This window comes from Bombina bombina, chromosome 12, assembly GCF_027579735.1.
Source record: "Bombina bombina isolate aBomBom1 chromosome 12, aBomBom1.pri, whole genome shotgun sequence".
NCBI lineage: Eukaryota > Metazoa > Chordata > Amphibia > Anura > Bombinatoridae > Bombina > Bombina bombina.
The window spans coordinates 92846124-92863029 of NC_069510.1; the positions used below are offsets into that span (position 1 = coordinate 92846124).

Below are 16906 nucleotides of genomic sequence, written 5' to 3' on the forward strand. Positions count from 1 at the left end.
CTGGAATTCAAGGGGCTTCCCCCAAGGGGGAGGTTCCACAGGTCTCAGTTGTCTTCAGACCACATAAAAAGACAGGCATTCTTACGTTGTGTAGAAGACCTGTTAAAAATGGGAGTGATTCATCCTGTTCCATTAGGAGAACAAGGGATGGGGTTCTACTCCAATCTGTTCATAGTTCCCAAAAAAGAGGGAACGTTCAGACCAATCTTAGATCTCAAGATCTTAAACAAGTTTCTCAAGGTTCCATCGTTCAAAATGGAAACCATTCGAACAATTCTTCCTTCCATCCAGGAAGGTCAATTCATGACCACGGTGGATTTAAAGGATGCGTATCTACATATTCCTATCCACAAGGAACATCATCGGTTCCTAAGGTTCGCATTCCTGGACAAGCATTACCAGTTCGTGGCGCTTCCTTTCGGATTAGCCACTGCTCCAAGGATTTTCACAAAGGTACTAGGGTCCCTTCTAGCTGTGCTAAGACCAAGGGGCATTGCTGTAGTACCTTACTTGGACGACATTCTGATTCAAGCGTCGTCCCTTCCTCAAGCAAAGGCTCACACGGACATTGTCCTGGCCTTTCTCAGATCTCACGGATGGAAAGTGAACGTGGAAAAGAGTTCTCTATCTCCGTCAACAAGGGTTCCCTTCTTGGGGACAATAATAGACTCCTTAGAAATGAGGATTTTTCTGACAGAGGCCAGAAAAACAAAACTTCTAGACTCTTGTCGGATACTTCATTCCGTTCCTCTTCCTTCCATAGCGCAGTGCATGGAAGTGATAGGTTTGATGGTAGCGGCAATGGACATAGTTCCTTTTGCGCGCATTCATCTAAGACCATTACAACTGTGCATGCTCAGTCAGTGGAATGGGGACTATACAAACTTGTCTCCGAGGATACAAGTAAATCAGAGGACCAGAGACTCACTCCGTTGATGGCTGTCCCTGGACAACCTGTCACAAGGGATGACCTTCCGCAGACCAGAGTGGGTCATTGTCACGACCGACGCCAGTCTGATGGGCTGGGGCGCGGTCTGGGGATCCCTGAAAGCTCAGGGTCTTTGGTCTCGGGAAGAATCTCTTCTACCGATAAATATTCTGGAACTGAGAGCGATATTCAATGCTCTCAAGGCTTGGCCTCAGCTAGCGAGGGCCAAGTTCATACGGTTTCAATCAGACAACATGACAACTGTTGCGTACATCAACCATCAGGGGGGAACAAGGAGTTCCCTGGCGATGGAAGAAGTGACCAAAATCATTCTATGGGCGGAGTCTCACTCCTGCCACCTGTCTGCTATCCACATCCCAGGAGTGGAAAATTGGGAAGCGGATTTTCTGAGTCGTCAGACATTGCATCCGGGGGAGTGGGAACTCCATCCGGAAATCTTTGCCCAAGTCACTCAACTGTGGGGCATTCCAGACATGGATCTGATGGCCTCTCGTCAGAACTTCAAAGTTCCTTGCTACGGGTCCAGATCCAGGGATCCCAAGGCGGCTCTAGTGGATGCACTAGTAGCACCTTGGACCTTCAAACTAGCTTATGTATTCCCGCCGTTTCCTCTCATCCCCAGGCTGGTAGCCAGGATCAATCAGGAAAGGGCGTCGGTGATCTTGATAGCTCCTGCGTGGCCACGCAGGACTTGGTATGCAGATCTGGTGAATATGTCATCGGCTCCACCATGGAAGCTACCTTTGAGACGAGACCTTCTTGTTCAAGGTCCGTTCGAACATCCGAATCTGGTCTCACTCCAGCTGACTGCTTGGAGATTGAACGCTTGATCTTATCGAAGCGAGGGTTCTCAGATTCTGTTATCGATACTCTTGTTCAGGCCAGAAAGCCTGTAACTAGAAAGATTTACCACAAAATTTGGAAAAAATATATCTGTTGGTGTGAATCTAAAGGATTCCCTTGGGACAAGGTTAAGATTCCTAAGATTCTATCCTTCCTTCAAGAAGGATTGGAAAAAGGATTATCTGCAAGTTCCCTGAAGGGACAGATTTCTGCCTTGTCTGTGTTACTTCATAAAAAGCTGGCAGCTGTGCCAGATGTTCAAGCCTTTGTTCAGGCTCTGGTTAGAATCAAGCCTGTTTACAAACCTTTGACTCCTCCTTGGAGTCTCAACTTAGTTCTTTCAGTTCTTCAGGGGGTTCCGTTTGAACCCTTACATTCCGTTGATATTAAGTTATTATCTTGGAAAGTTTTGTTTTTGGTTGCAATTTCTTCTGCTAGAAGAGTTTCAGAATTATCTGCTCTGCAGTGTTCTCCTCCTTATCTGGTGTTCCATGCAGATAAGGTGGTTTTACGTACTAAACCTGGTTTTCTTCCAAAAGTTGTTTCTAACAAAAACATTAACCAGGAGATTATCGTACCTTCTCTGTGTCCGAAACCAGTTTCGAAGAAGGAACGTTTGTTGCACAATTTGGATGTTGTTCGCGCTCTAAAATTCTATTTAGATGCTACAAAGGATTTTAGGACAAACATCTCCTTGTTTGTTGTTTATTCCGGTAAAAGGAGAGGTCAAAAAGCAACTTCTACCTCTCTCTCTCTTTTTGGATTAAAAGCATCATCAGATTGGCTTACGAGACTGCCGGACGGCAGCCTCCCGAAAGAATCACAGCTCATTCCACTAGGGCTGTGGCTTCCACATGGGCCTTCAAGAACGAGGCTTCTGTTGATCAGATATGTAGGGCAGCGACTTGGTCTTCACTGCACACTTTTACCAAATTTTACAAGTTTGATACTTTTGCTTCTTCTGAGGCTATTTTTGGGAGAAAGGTTTTGCAAGCCGTGGTGCCTTCCATCTAGGTGACCTGATTTGCTCCCTCCCATCATCCGTGTCCTAAAGCTTTGGTATTGGTTCCCACAAGTAAGGATGACGCCGTGGACCGGACACACCTATGTTGGAGAAAACAGAATTTATGTTTACCTGATAAATTACTTTCTCCAACGGTGTGTCCGGTCCACGGCCCGCCCTGGTTTTTTAATCAGGTCTGATAATTTATTTTCTTTAACTACAGTCACCACGGTTTCATATGGTTTCTCCTATGCAAATATTCCTCCTTAACGTCGGTCGAATGACTGGGGTAGGCGGAGCCTAGGAGGGATCATGTGACCAGCTTTGCTGGGCTCTTTGCCATTTCCTGTTGGGGAAGAGAATATCCCACAAGTAAGGATGACGCCGTGGACCGGACACACCGTTGGAGAAAGTAATTTATCAGGTAAACATAAATTCTGTTTCCTATTAAGGATAGCTGTTCTTTTAAGGATCCCATGGACAAAAAGCTGGAGGCTTATTTAAAGAAAATGTATGTGCATCAGGGTCTACAATGGAAACCTGCAGTTTGTATTGCCACAGTAGCTAGTGCAGCATCTTATTGGTGCGATGCCTTGTCCAAATTGATTTTAGAGGAGACTCCATTGGAGGAGATCCAAGATAGGATTAGGGCTCTCAAATTTGCCAATTCCTTTATCTTTGATGCTAACATGCAAGTCATTAGACTGGGAGCCAAGATGTCTGGCTTCACTGTTCTAGCCCGCAGGGCTCTGCAGCTGAAATCTTGGTCAGCTGATGTTACCTCCAAGTCTTCTTGGAGACACAATCAGTCTTGGAATAAGGGGAAGCAATCAAAGAAACACTCAGCTGAGACTAAGTCAGCATGAAAGTTTTGGGGGGCAGACTTTCCCTGTTTTGTCAAGCATGGATACGAGATGTCCCAGATCCTTGGGCTGTGGACATAGTACCTCAGGGGTACAAAATAGAATTCAAATCTCATCCTCCCAAGGGCAGATTTCTCCTCTCAAGGTTATCTGCAGATCAGGTAAAAAGAGAGGCATTCTTAAAGTGCGTTCAGGACCTTTTCTCCCTGGGAGTGATTGTTCCAGTTCCAGTAAGAGAACAGGGTCTAGGATTTTATTCAAATCTGTTTGTGGTTCCCAAGAAAGAGGGAACTTTTCGACCTATTTTAGACCTCTCAACAAGTTTCTCAGGGTTCCGTCCTTCAAAATGGGAACCATGCATTCCATTCTTCCTTCAAGAGGGTCATTTTATGACGACCATAGACCTGAAGGACGCTTACCTTCATGTTACCATCCACCGGGATCATCACCAGTTCCTGAGATTCGCTTTTCTAGACAAGCACTTTCAGTTTGTTGCGCTTTCTTTGGCCATGCCATAACTCCCAGAATTTTCTCAAAGGTTCTGGGAGCTCTCTTGGCAGTTGTCAGGTCTCGGGGAATTGCGGTGGCACCTTACCTGGATGACATATTGGTTCAGGCGCCATTTTTTTCAACAAGCAAACTCTGATACAGAGATCTTGTTGTCTGTTTTACGTTCCCACAAATGGAAACTGAATCTGGAGAAGAGTTCCCTTATTCCATCTACAAGGGTGTGTTTCTTAGGGACCATCATAGATTCCCTATCTATGAAGATTTTTCTGACGGAGGTCAGAAAATCCAAGCTTCTCTAGTCTTGCCTCTCGCTACAGTCTACTGTTTGGCCATCAGTGGCTCAATGTATGGAGGTAATTGGTCTGATGGTCGCTTCCATGGACATCATTCCCTTTGCTCGATTCCATTTAAGGGCTCTGCAATTATGCATGCTCAGATAATTGAACGAAGATCATTCAGATCTGTCTCAGAGGATAGATCTGGACCAGTTGACAAGAGACTCTATCTCGTGGTGGATTTCTCAGGATCATCTGTCTCAGGGCACATGCTTCCGGAGACCCTCCTGGGTGATTGTGACCACGGACGCCAGCCTGCTAGGCTGGGGAGCAGTCTGGGACTCGTTAAAGGCTCAGGGCCTATGGAATCGGGAGGAGTCGTCCTCTCCCCATAAACATCTTGAAGTTGAGAGCAATCTTCAATGCTCTGATGGCCTAGCCTCAGTTGTCATATGCCCGGTTTATCAGGTTTCAGTCTGACAACATCACCTCAGTGGCTTACATCAACCACCAGGGGGGAACTCTGAGTTCCTTGGCCATGAAGGAGATGACTCGGATTATTCAGTGGGCGGAAGCTCACAATTGTCTTCTGTCTGCCATCCACATTCCAGGAGTGGACAACTGGGAGGCTAATTTCCTGAGCAGACAGACTTTTCATCCCGGGAGTGGGCTCTCCATCCGGTGGTATTCTCCAGGTTAACCCTCAAGTGGCCGGAGTTGGACCTGATGGCGTCTCTGCAGAACGCCAAGCTTCCAAGGTACGGTTCAAGGTCAAGAGATCCTCAGGCCGCTCTGATAGATGCTCTGGCGGTTCCTTGGGATTTCGGTCTAGCATACCTTTTTCCTCCGTTTGCGCTCCTTCCACGAGTCATTGCTCGTATCAAACAGGAGAGAGTGTCTGTAATTCTAATAGCTCCTGCATGGCCTTGCAGGATCTGGTTTGCAGACCTAGTGAGGATGTCAACTCTTCCTCCTTAGAGGTTACCTCTGAGGAAGGACCTTCTAACTAGGGGTCCTTTCCTCCATGCAAATCTCGTTTCTCTGAAGCTGACTGCTTTAAGATTGAACGCTTAGCTCTGGCTAATCGTGGGTTTTCTGAGTCGGTCATCGATACCATGCTGCAGGTATCGCAAGCCTCTTACTCGTAAAATTTACCATAAGATATGGCGTAAATACCTTTATTGGTGTGAATCGAAGGGCTACTCTTGGAGTAGGGTCAGGATTCCTAGAATTTTGTCTTTTCTCCAGGAAGGTCTGGAGAAAGGATTGTCAATCAGTTCTCTGAAAGGTCAGATTTCTGCATTATCTATTCTTTTACATAAGCATCTGGCGGGTGTGCCAGATGTTTAATCTTTTTGTCAGGCCCTGATCAGAATCAGGCCTGTGTTTAAACCTGTTGCTCTTCCTTGGAGCCTTAACCTAGTTAGAGTTTTGCAGCAGGCTCCATTTGAGCCAATGCATTCCATAGCTATTAAGCTGTTATCTTGGAAGGTTTTTGTTTCTTATTGCTATTTCTTCTGCTCGGAGAGTTTCTGAACTCTGCTCTGCAGTGTGATTCTCCTTACCTTATTTTTCATGCGTATAATGCGGTCCTTCGTACTAAATTGTGATTTCTCCCTAAGGTGGTTTCAGATAGAAATATTAATCAGGAAATTGTTGTTCCTTCTCTCTGTCCTAATCCTCCTTCTCACAAGGAACGTCTGTTACATAACTTGGATGTTGTGCATGCTCTCAAATTCTACCTACAGGCGACTAAGGATTTTCGCCAGTCTTCTGCCCTGTTTGTTTGTTTCTCAGGAAAGCGTAAGGGTCAGAAGGCTACTTTTACTTCTCTTTCCCTCTGGTTGAGAAGTATGATTCGTTTTGCCTATGAGTCTGCTGGTCAGCAGCCTCCTGAGAGAATTACAGCTCATTCCACTAGGGCTGTTTCCTCTTCTTGGGCTTTCAAAAATGAAGCTTCTGTGAAACAAATTTGCAAGGCTGCAACATGGTCCTCTCTGCATACTTTTTCCAAATTTGATACTTTTGCCTCGGCTAAGACCTCTTTTGAGAGAAAGGTTCTTCAAGCGCTGGTGCCTTCTGTTTAGGTCTACCTGTCTTGTTCTCGCTCCCTGTTCATTCAGTGTCCTCTAGCTTGGGTATTGGTTCCCACTAGTATTTGGAATGATGTTGTGGACTCTCCATGTCTTAGAAAAGAAAATAATATTTATGCTTACCTGATAAATTTTCTTTCTTTCCGGACATGGAGAGTTCACAACCCCACCCTTTAGATTAGACAGTAATTTTTTACTAAACCTCAGGCACCTCTACACCTTTGTGTTTCTTTTTTTTCCATTTCCCTTCGGCTGAATGACTGGGGGTTATGGGTAAGGGAAGTGACACTTAACAGCTTTACTGTGGTGCTCTTTGCCGCCTCCTGCTGGCTAGGAGTGAATATCCCACTAGTAAATGGAATGACGTCGTGGACTCTCCATGTCTGGAAAGAAAGAAATTTATCAGGTAAGCATAAATTTTATTTTTTCTCTCTTCCTCAACACAATAGGACAGAGCTGACTGAGGCACAAAATGGAGCTGAACAGAAGATAACAGAACTGGAGAGTAGACAGCAAGAGCTCCAAGACTTCATCCAGAGTCTGTCTCTGGACTTGCAGAAGGTCAGTTAAATATGCTTACTGTCTTTGACTTAGCCTTGTTCACCTGAATATTACAGGAGCATAAGATAAGATATACACTATCAGTATGAGCTTTGTATTAGAGGCTTGACAGAAGAGAGAACCACTCTTCCAGGCAACAAACAGAGGCATAATAGTTCTGTGGCGAATCAGCGCCCCAGGGGCAGCTTCATTTAACCCAAATTGAAACTTTTACTGAGAACTTTCCTGTTGTATATCAGTCTGGTCCCACCTTAAAAAGAAGGTCCACCCCAAAATCACCTTTAATGCATGCAAGTGCATGGTTATCTGACTTGCAAGCTCTCTGTTCTGCTTTGCACTTTCTCTAATAATTTGTTTGGTCTCTCTAGGCACAATCGTCGGCCTCGGGCTGTGAAAAGAAACTAAACCAGGTCCAGTCAGAATATGAATCTCTGAAACTGCAGCACCAGCTGCTTCAATCCAAGGTATTATTGTATATAATCATTGAGGTGCAGGTTCCAGTTATATCACTGCTGATACCACTGTATTGTGAGCACCTGGTGGTGCACAATTGTCTATTGTATTGTGAGCGCCTGGTGGTCCACAATTGTCTATTGTATTGTGATCTCCTGGTGGTGCAAAATAGTCTATGTATTGTGATCTCCTGGTGGTTCACAATTGTCTATTGTATTGTGAGCGCCTGGTGGTCCACAATTGTCTATTGTATTGTGATCTCCTGGTGGTTCACAATTGTCTATTGTATTGTGATCTCCTGGTGGTGCACAATTGTCTATTGTATTGTGATCTCCTGGTGGTGCACAATTGTCTATTGTATTGTGAGCTCCTGGTGGTGCACAATTGTCTATTGTATTGTGATCTCCTGGTGGTGCACAATTGTCTATTGTATTGTGATCTCCTGGTGGTGCACAATTGTCTATTGTATTGTGATCTCCTGGTGGTGCACAATTGTCTATTGTATTGTGATCTCCTGGTGGTGCACAATTGTCTATTGTATTGTGAGCTCCTGGTGGTGCACAATTGTCTATTGTATTGTGATCTCCTGGTGGTGCACAATTGTCTATTGTATTGTGATCTCCTGGTGGTGCACAATTGTCTATTGTATTGTGTGCTCCTGGTGGTGCACAATTGTCTATTGTATTGTGATCTCCTGGTGGTGCACAATTGTCTATTGTATTGTGATCTCCTGGTGGTGCACAATTGTCTATTGTATTGTGATCTCCTGGTGGTGCACAATTGTCTATTGTATTGTGATCTCCTGGTGGTGCACAATTGTCTATTGTATTGTGATCTCCTGGTGGTGCACAATTGTCTATTGTATTGTGATCTCCTGGTGGTGCACAATTGTCTATTGTATTGTGATCTCCTGGTGGTGCACAATTGTCTATTGTATTGTGATCTCCTGGTGGTGCACAATTGTCTATTGTATTGTGAGCTCCCAGGGGGGGTAGAGTCTCCCCTTATATCTTGAGATCCTTGGGGGGCAAGATTTCCTCAGGAGACAGGTCTTTCATTATTTTATGAGCTCCATGGAGGCGCAAGACCTTCAAATTAAAATGAAGCCCATTGAACCTATATGCACATTTTACTTTGGATTGATGGAATTATCTTCTTTATAGTAAATGTTTTTTTACTAGGGGTAACCAATATCAAGTCAACTCTCTGATACACTATAAAATAAACTATACTATTTACTCTTTAAAACCCAAGTTTTAACCCTATGGGTATAAATGTAATAGTTAAAGTGAAGGTAAACTTTCAAGAATTTTTAAATATAATATTAAAAACAGGGGCACTTTCATTCATGAAAGTTTACATTTCACCCGTTTTCTTAAAATACTCACCTTTTCTTCTTGAAGCCGCTCCAGCGCTTCCCCAGCCCGTCGCAAGCCTCTTCATATGTCAGCCATGACAATTCCGGCATCCTCCAATCACGGCTTCCCCCCTGGGGGAAACATTGCCTGAGGCAACGCCGTGATTGGAGGAAGCCGGTTTCAGTTAACCAGGAAGAAGCAGACGGGGCATCGTTTCAGAAGAAAAAGGTAAGTCCGGTGCAATGTCAATTTTCATGAATGAAAGTGCCCCTGTTTTTAATTGTTTTTTTTTTTAAACTGGGCACTTTCACATGAAAATTGACATTCACTTTAAATTTAGAGTAATGCAAAATAAGCCAGCATGAACCAATTATGCAATATGCCTTACTGTAACGGATAATTAGAAAAATGAACCAAATATTATTATTAAAAGCTTTACTATGATAATCTAATAATATACTGTCTAATTATCAGATCCCAAATAAATGTTTATAACCAAAAAAACAGATAAAAACTCTAACAATTTAACACGTCTTAGCCTTAGAGAATACAAGGTAACTATAATTGAATATAACACCCAGAATTTGCTTGATAATAAATTAAAATTAATTATACAGTATCTATAAAATGGCACCCTGTATCTCTCTCACTAGATGAATTAGTCATTGAATTTTTTTATTTTTTTGTTATAAAAAAAACGTTGACCTGCCACTGCCTGCACTGATATCATGTGAGTGTGACATGATGCTTCACTAGTGTCTCTGACTACAGGGGTTAGTGTTTCTGTTTTACCCATTGATGTTTATGTGTGTGTGTGTGTGTGTATGTGACTGTGTGTGTATTTATGCATGTATGTGTGTGTATGTGTATGTTTGTGACTGTGTGTGTATTTATGCATCTATGTATGTGTGTATGTATGTGTATGTGTGTGTGTGTGTATGTATGTGGCTGTGTGTGTATTTATGCATGTGTGTATGTTTGTGACTGTGTGTGTATTTATGCATGTGTGTATGTTTGTGACTGTGTGTGTATTTATGCGTGTGTGTGTATGTTTGTGACTGTGTGTATTTATGCATGTATGTGTGTGACTGTGTGTGTATTTATGCGTGTGTGTGTATGTTTGTGACTGTGTGTATTTATGCATGTATGTGTGTGACTGTGTGTGTATTTATGCGTGTGTGTGTATGTTTGTGACTGTGTGTATTTATGCATGTATGTGTGTGACTGTGTGTGTATTTATGCGTGTGTGTGTATGTTTGTGACTGTGTGTATTTATGCATGTATGTGTGTGACTGTGTGTGTATTTATGCGTGTGTGTATGTTTGTGACTGTGTGTATTTATGCATGTATGTGTGTGACTGTGTGTGTATTTATGTGTGTGTGTATGTTGTGACTGTGTGTATTTATGCATGTATGTGTGTGACTGTGTGTGTATTTATGCGTGTGTGTGTATGTTTGTGACTGTGTGTATTTATGCATGTATGTGTGTGACTGTGTGTGTATTTATGCGTGTGTGTATGTTTGTGACTGTGTGTATTTATGCATGTATGTGTGTGACTGTGTGTGTATTTATGCGTGTGTGTGTATGTTTGTGACTGTGTGTATTTATGCATGTATGTGTATGTTTGTGACTGTGTGTGTATTTATGCGTGTGTATGTTTGTGACTGTGTGTGTATTTATGCATGTAAGTGTGTGTATGTTTGTGGAACCAGCAAATTACAGACCTTGTTACTACAGCATGGGGGGTAAACAGTGTCAGTCTATACAGTACCACTATATACAGTATGGGGGGGCTGGACCATGTCACAGACTACTGTGGTCACTTTATAAAGTACTGGTGCGAGTAGGGTCAGGCCAGCCATCTTTCCGGCAGATTACAGACTGTATCACTAACTCACTATATATAGTACTGGTGGGTTAAACAGTGTCACTATACAGTACCACTATATACAGTATGGGGGGGCTGGACCATGTCACAGACTACTGTGGTCACTTTATAAAGTACTGGTGCGAGTAGGGTCAGGCCAGCCATCTCTCCGGCAGATTACAGACTGTATCACTAACTCACTATATATAGTACTGGTGGGTTAAACAGTGTCAGTCTATACAGTACCACTATATACAGTACGGGGGGCTGGACTATGTCACAGACTACTGTGGTCACTTTATAAAGTACTGGTGCGGGTAGGGTCAGGCCAGCCATCTCTACGGCAGATTACAGACTGTATCACTAGATCACTATATATAGTACTGGTGGGTTGAACAGTGTCACTATACAGTACCACTATATACAGTATGGGGGGGGGGGGCTGGACCATGTCACAGACTACTGTGGTCACTTTATAAAGTACTGGTTCGGGTAGGGTCAGGCCAGCCATCTCTCCGGCAGATTACAGACTGTATCACTAGCTCACTATATATAGTACTGGTGGGTTGAACAGTGTCACTATACAGTACCACTATATACAGTATGGGGGGGCTGGACCATGTCACAGACTACTGTGGTCACTTTATAAAGTACTGGTGCGGGTAGGGTCAGGCCAGCCATCTCTACGGCAGATTACAGACTGTATCACTAGATCACTATATATAGTACTGGTGGGTTAAACAGTGTCACTATATACAGTATTAGGGGTCAGACCATCTCACAGACTGTGGGCACAGGGTGTTTTGCAGACATGTAATCTCATTCACATTTTTTTTTCTGTGTTAAATGTAAAAAAAAAAAAAAAGATATGTATCAAATTCACTTTTTTGGGGGGGTGGGGTGGGGGCTTCTTAGATTCTTGCACCTGGGCCTTGTGGTTTCTAGTTACGCCTCTGATTAGAGCAGTCACATATAAAATAGGTCTAGACTCTAGTCAGGCCTATTTCTAATAGTGCCTTTCTTAATGAGGATTTTAAATGCAATAAATAAATAAGTTAAATAAGTTTTAATAGCTCTTATACTTTCCACAAATTTCTGCTTTCCAAGCCTTAAAGGGACATGAAACCCAAATTTTTTCTTTCGTGATTTAGAAAGAGCATGCAATTTTAAACAACTTTTTAATTTTACTTATATTATCTAATTTGCTTCATTCTCTTGATATACTTTGCTGGAAAGCATATCTAGATAGGCTCAGTAGCTTCTGATTGATGGCTGCACATAGATGCCTCGTGTGATTGGCTCACTCATGTGCATGGCTGTTTCTTCAACAAAGGATATCTAAAGAATGAAGCTATTTAGTTAATAGAAGTAAATTGAAATGTTGTTTAAAATTGTATTCTCTACCTGAATCATGAAAGAAAAAAATGTGGGTTTAGTATCCCTTTAAGTATCTCTGGCCATCTCCCATGTTAGGTATAGCTGGTTGTAATTTTATTAACTGACCACAAGATGGGGAGTATGAGTTGCCAGATAAAGGAACTATGGCTTATAATAATTCTTTGTAGAATTTATTGTCACAAAGCAGTTGGGCTATTAGGCTTACATGCTAAGGGGGTTCATATGTTTAAGGTCTATGTATATCTATTTTAAATAAGGTTATAAGAGTGACTATATGCCCAGCTTTAAAAAATAATGCCTAAGTGATAACCCATGGATATATAGTTATTTATATTTGGTCGATTTATAAAGTCTAGCTCATATATTCGATAAATGAGTATAAAAAAAATAATAAAAAAAAACATATATATATTTTATTATTATTATTTTTATACTCCTTTATCGAATATATGAGCTAGACTTTTGCACCAGATATACATAACTATATATCCATGGGTTATCACTTAGGCATTATTTTTTAAAGCTGGGCATATAGTCACTCTTATAACCTTATTTAAATTAGATATACATAGACCTTAAACATATGAACCCCCTTAGCATTTAAGCCTAAGAGCCCAGCTGTTTGCAGATCACCTTCATAAGAGCCGACTACAACAGTCCGACTCTCGGCAGGGCCCTCTACCTATTTGATCCCTATAAATGTTACCTTGTATACCGCCTATGTTTATAGCGCTGCGGAATCTGTTGGCGCTCTACAAATAACTGATAATAATAATAATATTAATAAATCTTATGCGTTGGATCTAATAAAGCATTTCTTTACTAGGTGGCAATGGAGGCTGAAGAAAAGGACAATTTGATCAAACGTCTTCAAGAAAAGATTTTGTCACTGGAGAAGACCCTGGAAGGGACTGGGGAGGAAGGCGTGCACGAGCTCCTTAAAGAGGTAATGTTTTGTTAATCAAAGATGGTGCATTTAAGAGGTTACAATCTATAGGTCTTTTCTATTGGGCTGTTGCCCTTTTTTTTTTTGGGCCGGTAGAGAACAAAAAAAAAATGTAAGAAAGTTTGTGACGGATCTTCAGACTGTTGCAACTATAGTTATCAGGGTGGATAAAAATCAATGTCAAATAAAAAAAAAAATGATTTTTATATTCTTATTTAAATTAGTTTTTTTTTGTTTTTTTTATTTAAATAGTTTTTTTTGTTTTTTTTATGAAATGCTTTTTGAGACAAGATCTGTCTATCTAAATAGAGTTTCTATTTAAGGTACATTATAATCCAAAGCTTATTCATCCGGAAATAAGGATTTGTTTTAAATTATATAGCAAGATGCTGTAAATTCATGGCTGTGATATTTAATTTGTGTTGGTAAATTAAAGGGACAGTCTAGGCCAAAATAAACTTTCATGATTCAGATAGAGCATGTAATTTTAAACAATTTTCCAATTTACTTTTATCACCAATTTTGCTTTGTTCTCTTGGTATTCTTAGTTGAAAGCTTAACCTAGGAGGTTCATATGCTAATTTCTTAGACCTTGAAGCCCACCTCTTTCAGATTGCATTTTAACAGTTTTTCACCACTAGAGGGTGTTAGTTCACGTATTTCATATAGATAGCACTGTGCTCGTGCACGAGAAGTTATCTGGGAGCAGGCACTGAATGGCTAGACCTCAAGTCTGTCAAAAGAACTGAAAAAAGGGGCAGTTTGCAGAGGCTTAGATACAAGATAATCAGAGGTTAAAAGTATATTAATATAACTGTTTTAGTTATGCAAAACTGGGAAATGGGTATTAAAGGGATTATCTATCTTTTAAAACAATAACAATTCTGGTGTAGACTGTCCCTTTAATTCTATTAATCCATTCACAATATCATGCTCTTCTGAAGGTTTCTGTATGATTATTTTTGGACATTCTTTCTGTTATTATCCCATATTATTGGTTTTGTAGTTCTCAAAACTGTGAATTTGTGTCTTCAGAAATAACATGACTCTTCTTCTAAGCAAAAAATGTTATAAAATTAACATACAAAGTGGAGAAATAGACCTTACAATTTTAAACAACTTTCAGATTAACTTTTTATCAAATTTGCATTCTCTTGGTATGCTTTGTTGAAGGAGCAGTAATGCAATGGAAGGTAGCTGAACACACTGGGTGAGTCATAGACAGGACACATAAATGTGCAGCTAGCTCCCAGTAGTGCATATCTGCTCCTGAACCTACCTAGGTAGGCTTTTCAACAAAGAGAACAAAACAAATTAGATAATACAAGTAAAATGTGAAGTTGTTTAAAATTGCATGCTCTATCTGAATCATCAAAGTTTAATTTTGACTTGACTGTCCCTTTAATCCCTTTGTTTACCTGCAATTATATGTACACAGAATCAACCCCTACTTAATTTAAAGGGACATGAAACCAAAACTGTTTCTTTCATGATTCAGATAGAGAATACAATTTTAAACAACTTTCCAATTTACTTCTATTATCTAATTTGCTCCATTCTTTAGATATCGTTTGTTGAAGAAATAGCAATGCACATGGTTGAGCCAAACACAGAAGGCCTATTTAGATATGCTTTTTAACAAAGGATATCAAGAGAATGAAGCAAATTAGATAATAAAAGTAAATTTGAAATTTAAAATTGCATGCGCTTTCTAAATCATCAAAGGAAAAAAATTGGGTTTTGTGTCCCTTTTTAAAGTAGCTCAATGAATAGAAGATTGATTGTTTGGGGTAAAATAGATCTGCACAAGGACCTAAGTGTGAGGAAAGAGGGAGAAGCAGTACAGATAAAAGTGAAACCTATAATGTTATTGTTTTAGTTGAATAAAACTATTTATTTATAATTATTATTATTATTATTATTATTATTATTAAAGGGATAGTTTACCCAAAACATTTTTCCCCTTTAATTTGTTCCCAATTATCAATTTTACCTGCTGGAGTGTATTAGATTGTTTAGACGTAGCTAGTTTACCTTTATTTCGCCATTTAAAATAGCTGATTTAGCCCATGGTATCCCTATCTATACTTAAAGTTTTGTGTACTTAAAGTGATGGTAAATCCTAGCGTTTGTGAAACGATAGGATTTACCATTGGCACAAATAAAGGGGACTTTAATTCATGAAGTATAAAATACTTCATGCTGAAAGCTCCTTTTATTTTCTCCCAAGCAATCACCGCACTGAGCTGCTAAGGCAGCCCACAGGTCGAACGCTATTTTCGCTATTTGGCTGAGAGGTGACGTTTCCACCTCTTAGCCAAGATTTCCCGCACAGCTATTGGCTAAGAGGTGGAAACGTCAGGGACACTGTACACTAGATTTTTCTTTGCATAAATGTTTTGTTGTTGATCCATTTATACAGCCTATCTGGTAGTTTTTGTAAAATTTATATTTTTGCTTATTTTTTAAGAGTGTTGGGATGATTTTCAGACTCCTAACCAAGTCCCACAGTGCCAGATGTATACACGCATTTACAGACTCCTGCTGATGTTATCTTTCTTTTGATATGCAGGGAGGGGGGAGGTGGGGAGTGTCTGTCTGTTTAATCAGCCCCTTTCAATGGGTGTTCCAGCTAACCTCATCAACAGTGCTAAACTGGGAGCATCTAAGTAAGTTTTTAAAAGGTTTTGTACTGGATCTTTATATCGGTGTCTGTGCATATTATTCTTTATAGTAGTGTCTATTACATGCAGCTATAAAAAAATTGGTGTATACTGTCCCTTTAACTCCTTGCTATTGACAGGCAATGTAAACACAGCCAGAAGAAGAAATTGCACTCCTGGTGGGGTGTAGAAGAGATAACTAAGAAAATTATCATTTTCCATTGTTCTCTCAAGTATTGAGCTTTGGTTTACAGACAAATATAGGATAAGGAAGCAAGCGTGTGTACACAAAGAGATAATATGATATCTGATATTACCTGCAAGCTCAACCCATTGTAATAGGCTGTAGCACAAAACCAGCTATTTCTTATACACAAATAAACCTGATAATACATTTTCTCATACATTTTATACTCTGCAGCTGGTATAAAAAGTCATTGACAATACATTAAGGGAAAAACAATTTTACAGTACACCGTCCCTTTAAGATAATGATTATCTTTCTTTAGTTAAATAAAACTATTTAAATTGTTATTATTGAGGTTATGATTATTTTTCTCTGTCCAATAAAGCGCAGCTGAAAAGTTGATCAAATATAAATGATTGAAGATAGTTCACCTCCCAGTAATTTAATAACCATGTATCTATGTATTTCTAATGCTGTATAACTAAATCAGTCATTTTCTTATGTAGCTGTAAAAATAATCTGGTCTTACTGACTAGAGCTTTAAACTGCGGAATCTGTTGGCGCTCTACAAATACCTGATAATAATAATAATAAACTGCGATTTAAATCAAATCCACCCTGATAGTCTCCCTTCTGTATTCCAGCTAAAAGCTTTGAGTTTCTGATTTGGCTAGAAGACCGTCCTTTGTGTAAATAGATTGTAAATATGAAAGAAGATTTACAATTGATCGGTCCACTGTTACGTTAGTAGCTAGTTCTTTTGTTTGTTTGTTTTTCTTCTTTCTTTCTTTCTTTCTTTCTTTCTTTCAAAGCACAAAGGTATAATTTAGCTGTTTAGTGTCTAGTTTGTATAGACCAAGTTTATAAAAAAATACAAATCTGCATTTCTAAGCTTTCTCTCTCTCGCCCTGTGTGATGCATTCTACATGTATATTC

General features: G+C 40.3%; 1 protein-coding gene across 1 annotated transcript in view; it reads left to right on the forward strand.

The window, feature by feature from the left end:
* Positions 1-16906, forward strand: part of GOLGA1 (golgin A1) — a 165907-nt gene that overhangs the window by 87067 nt on the left and 61934 nt on the right. The window contains exons 9-11 of the mRNA XM_053695664.1: positions 6986-7097; positions 7466-7561; positions 13001-13120. Of these exons, the coding sequence (XP_053551639.1) occupies positions 6986-7097; positions 7466-7561; positions 13001-13120 (328 nt within the window). The remainder of the gene's footprint in view (positions 1-6985; positions 7098-7465; positions 7562-13000; positions 13121-16906) is intronic.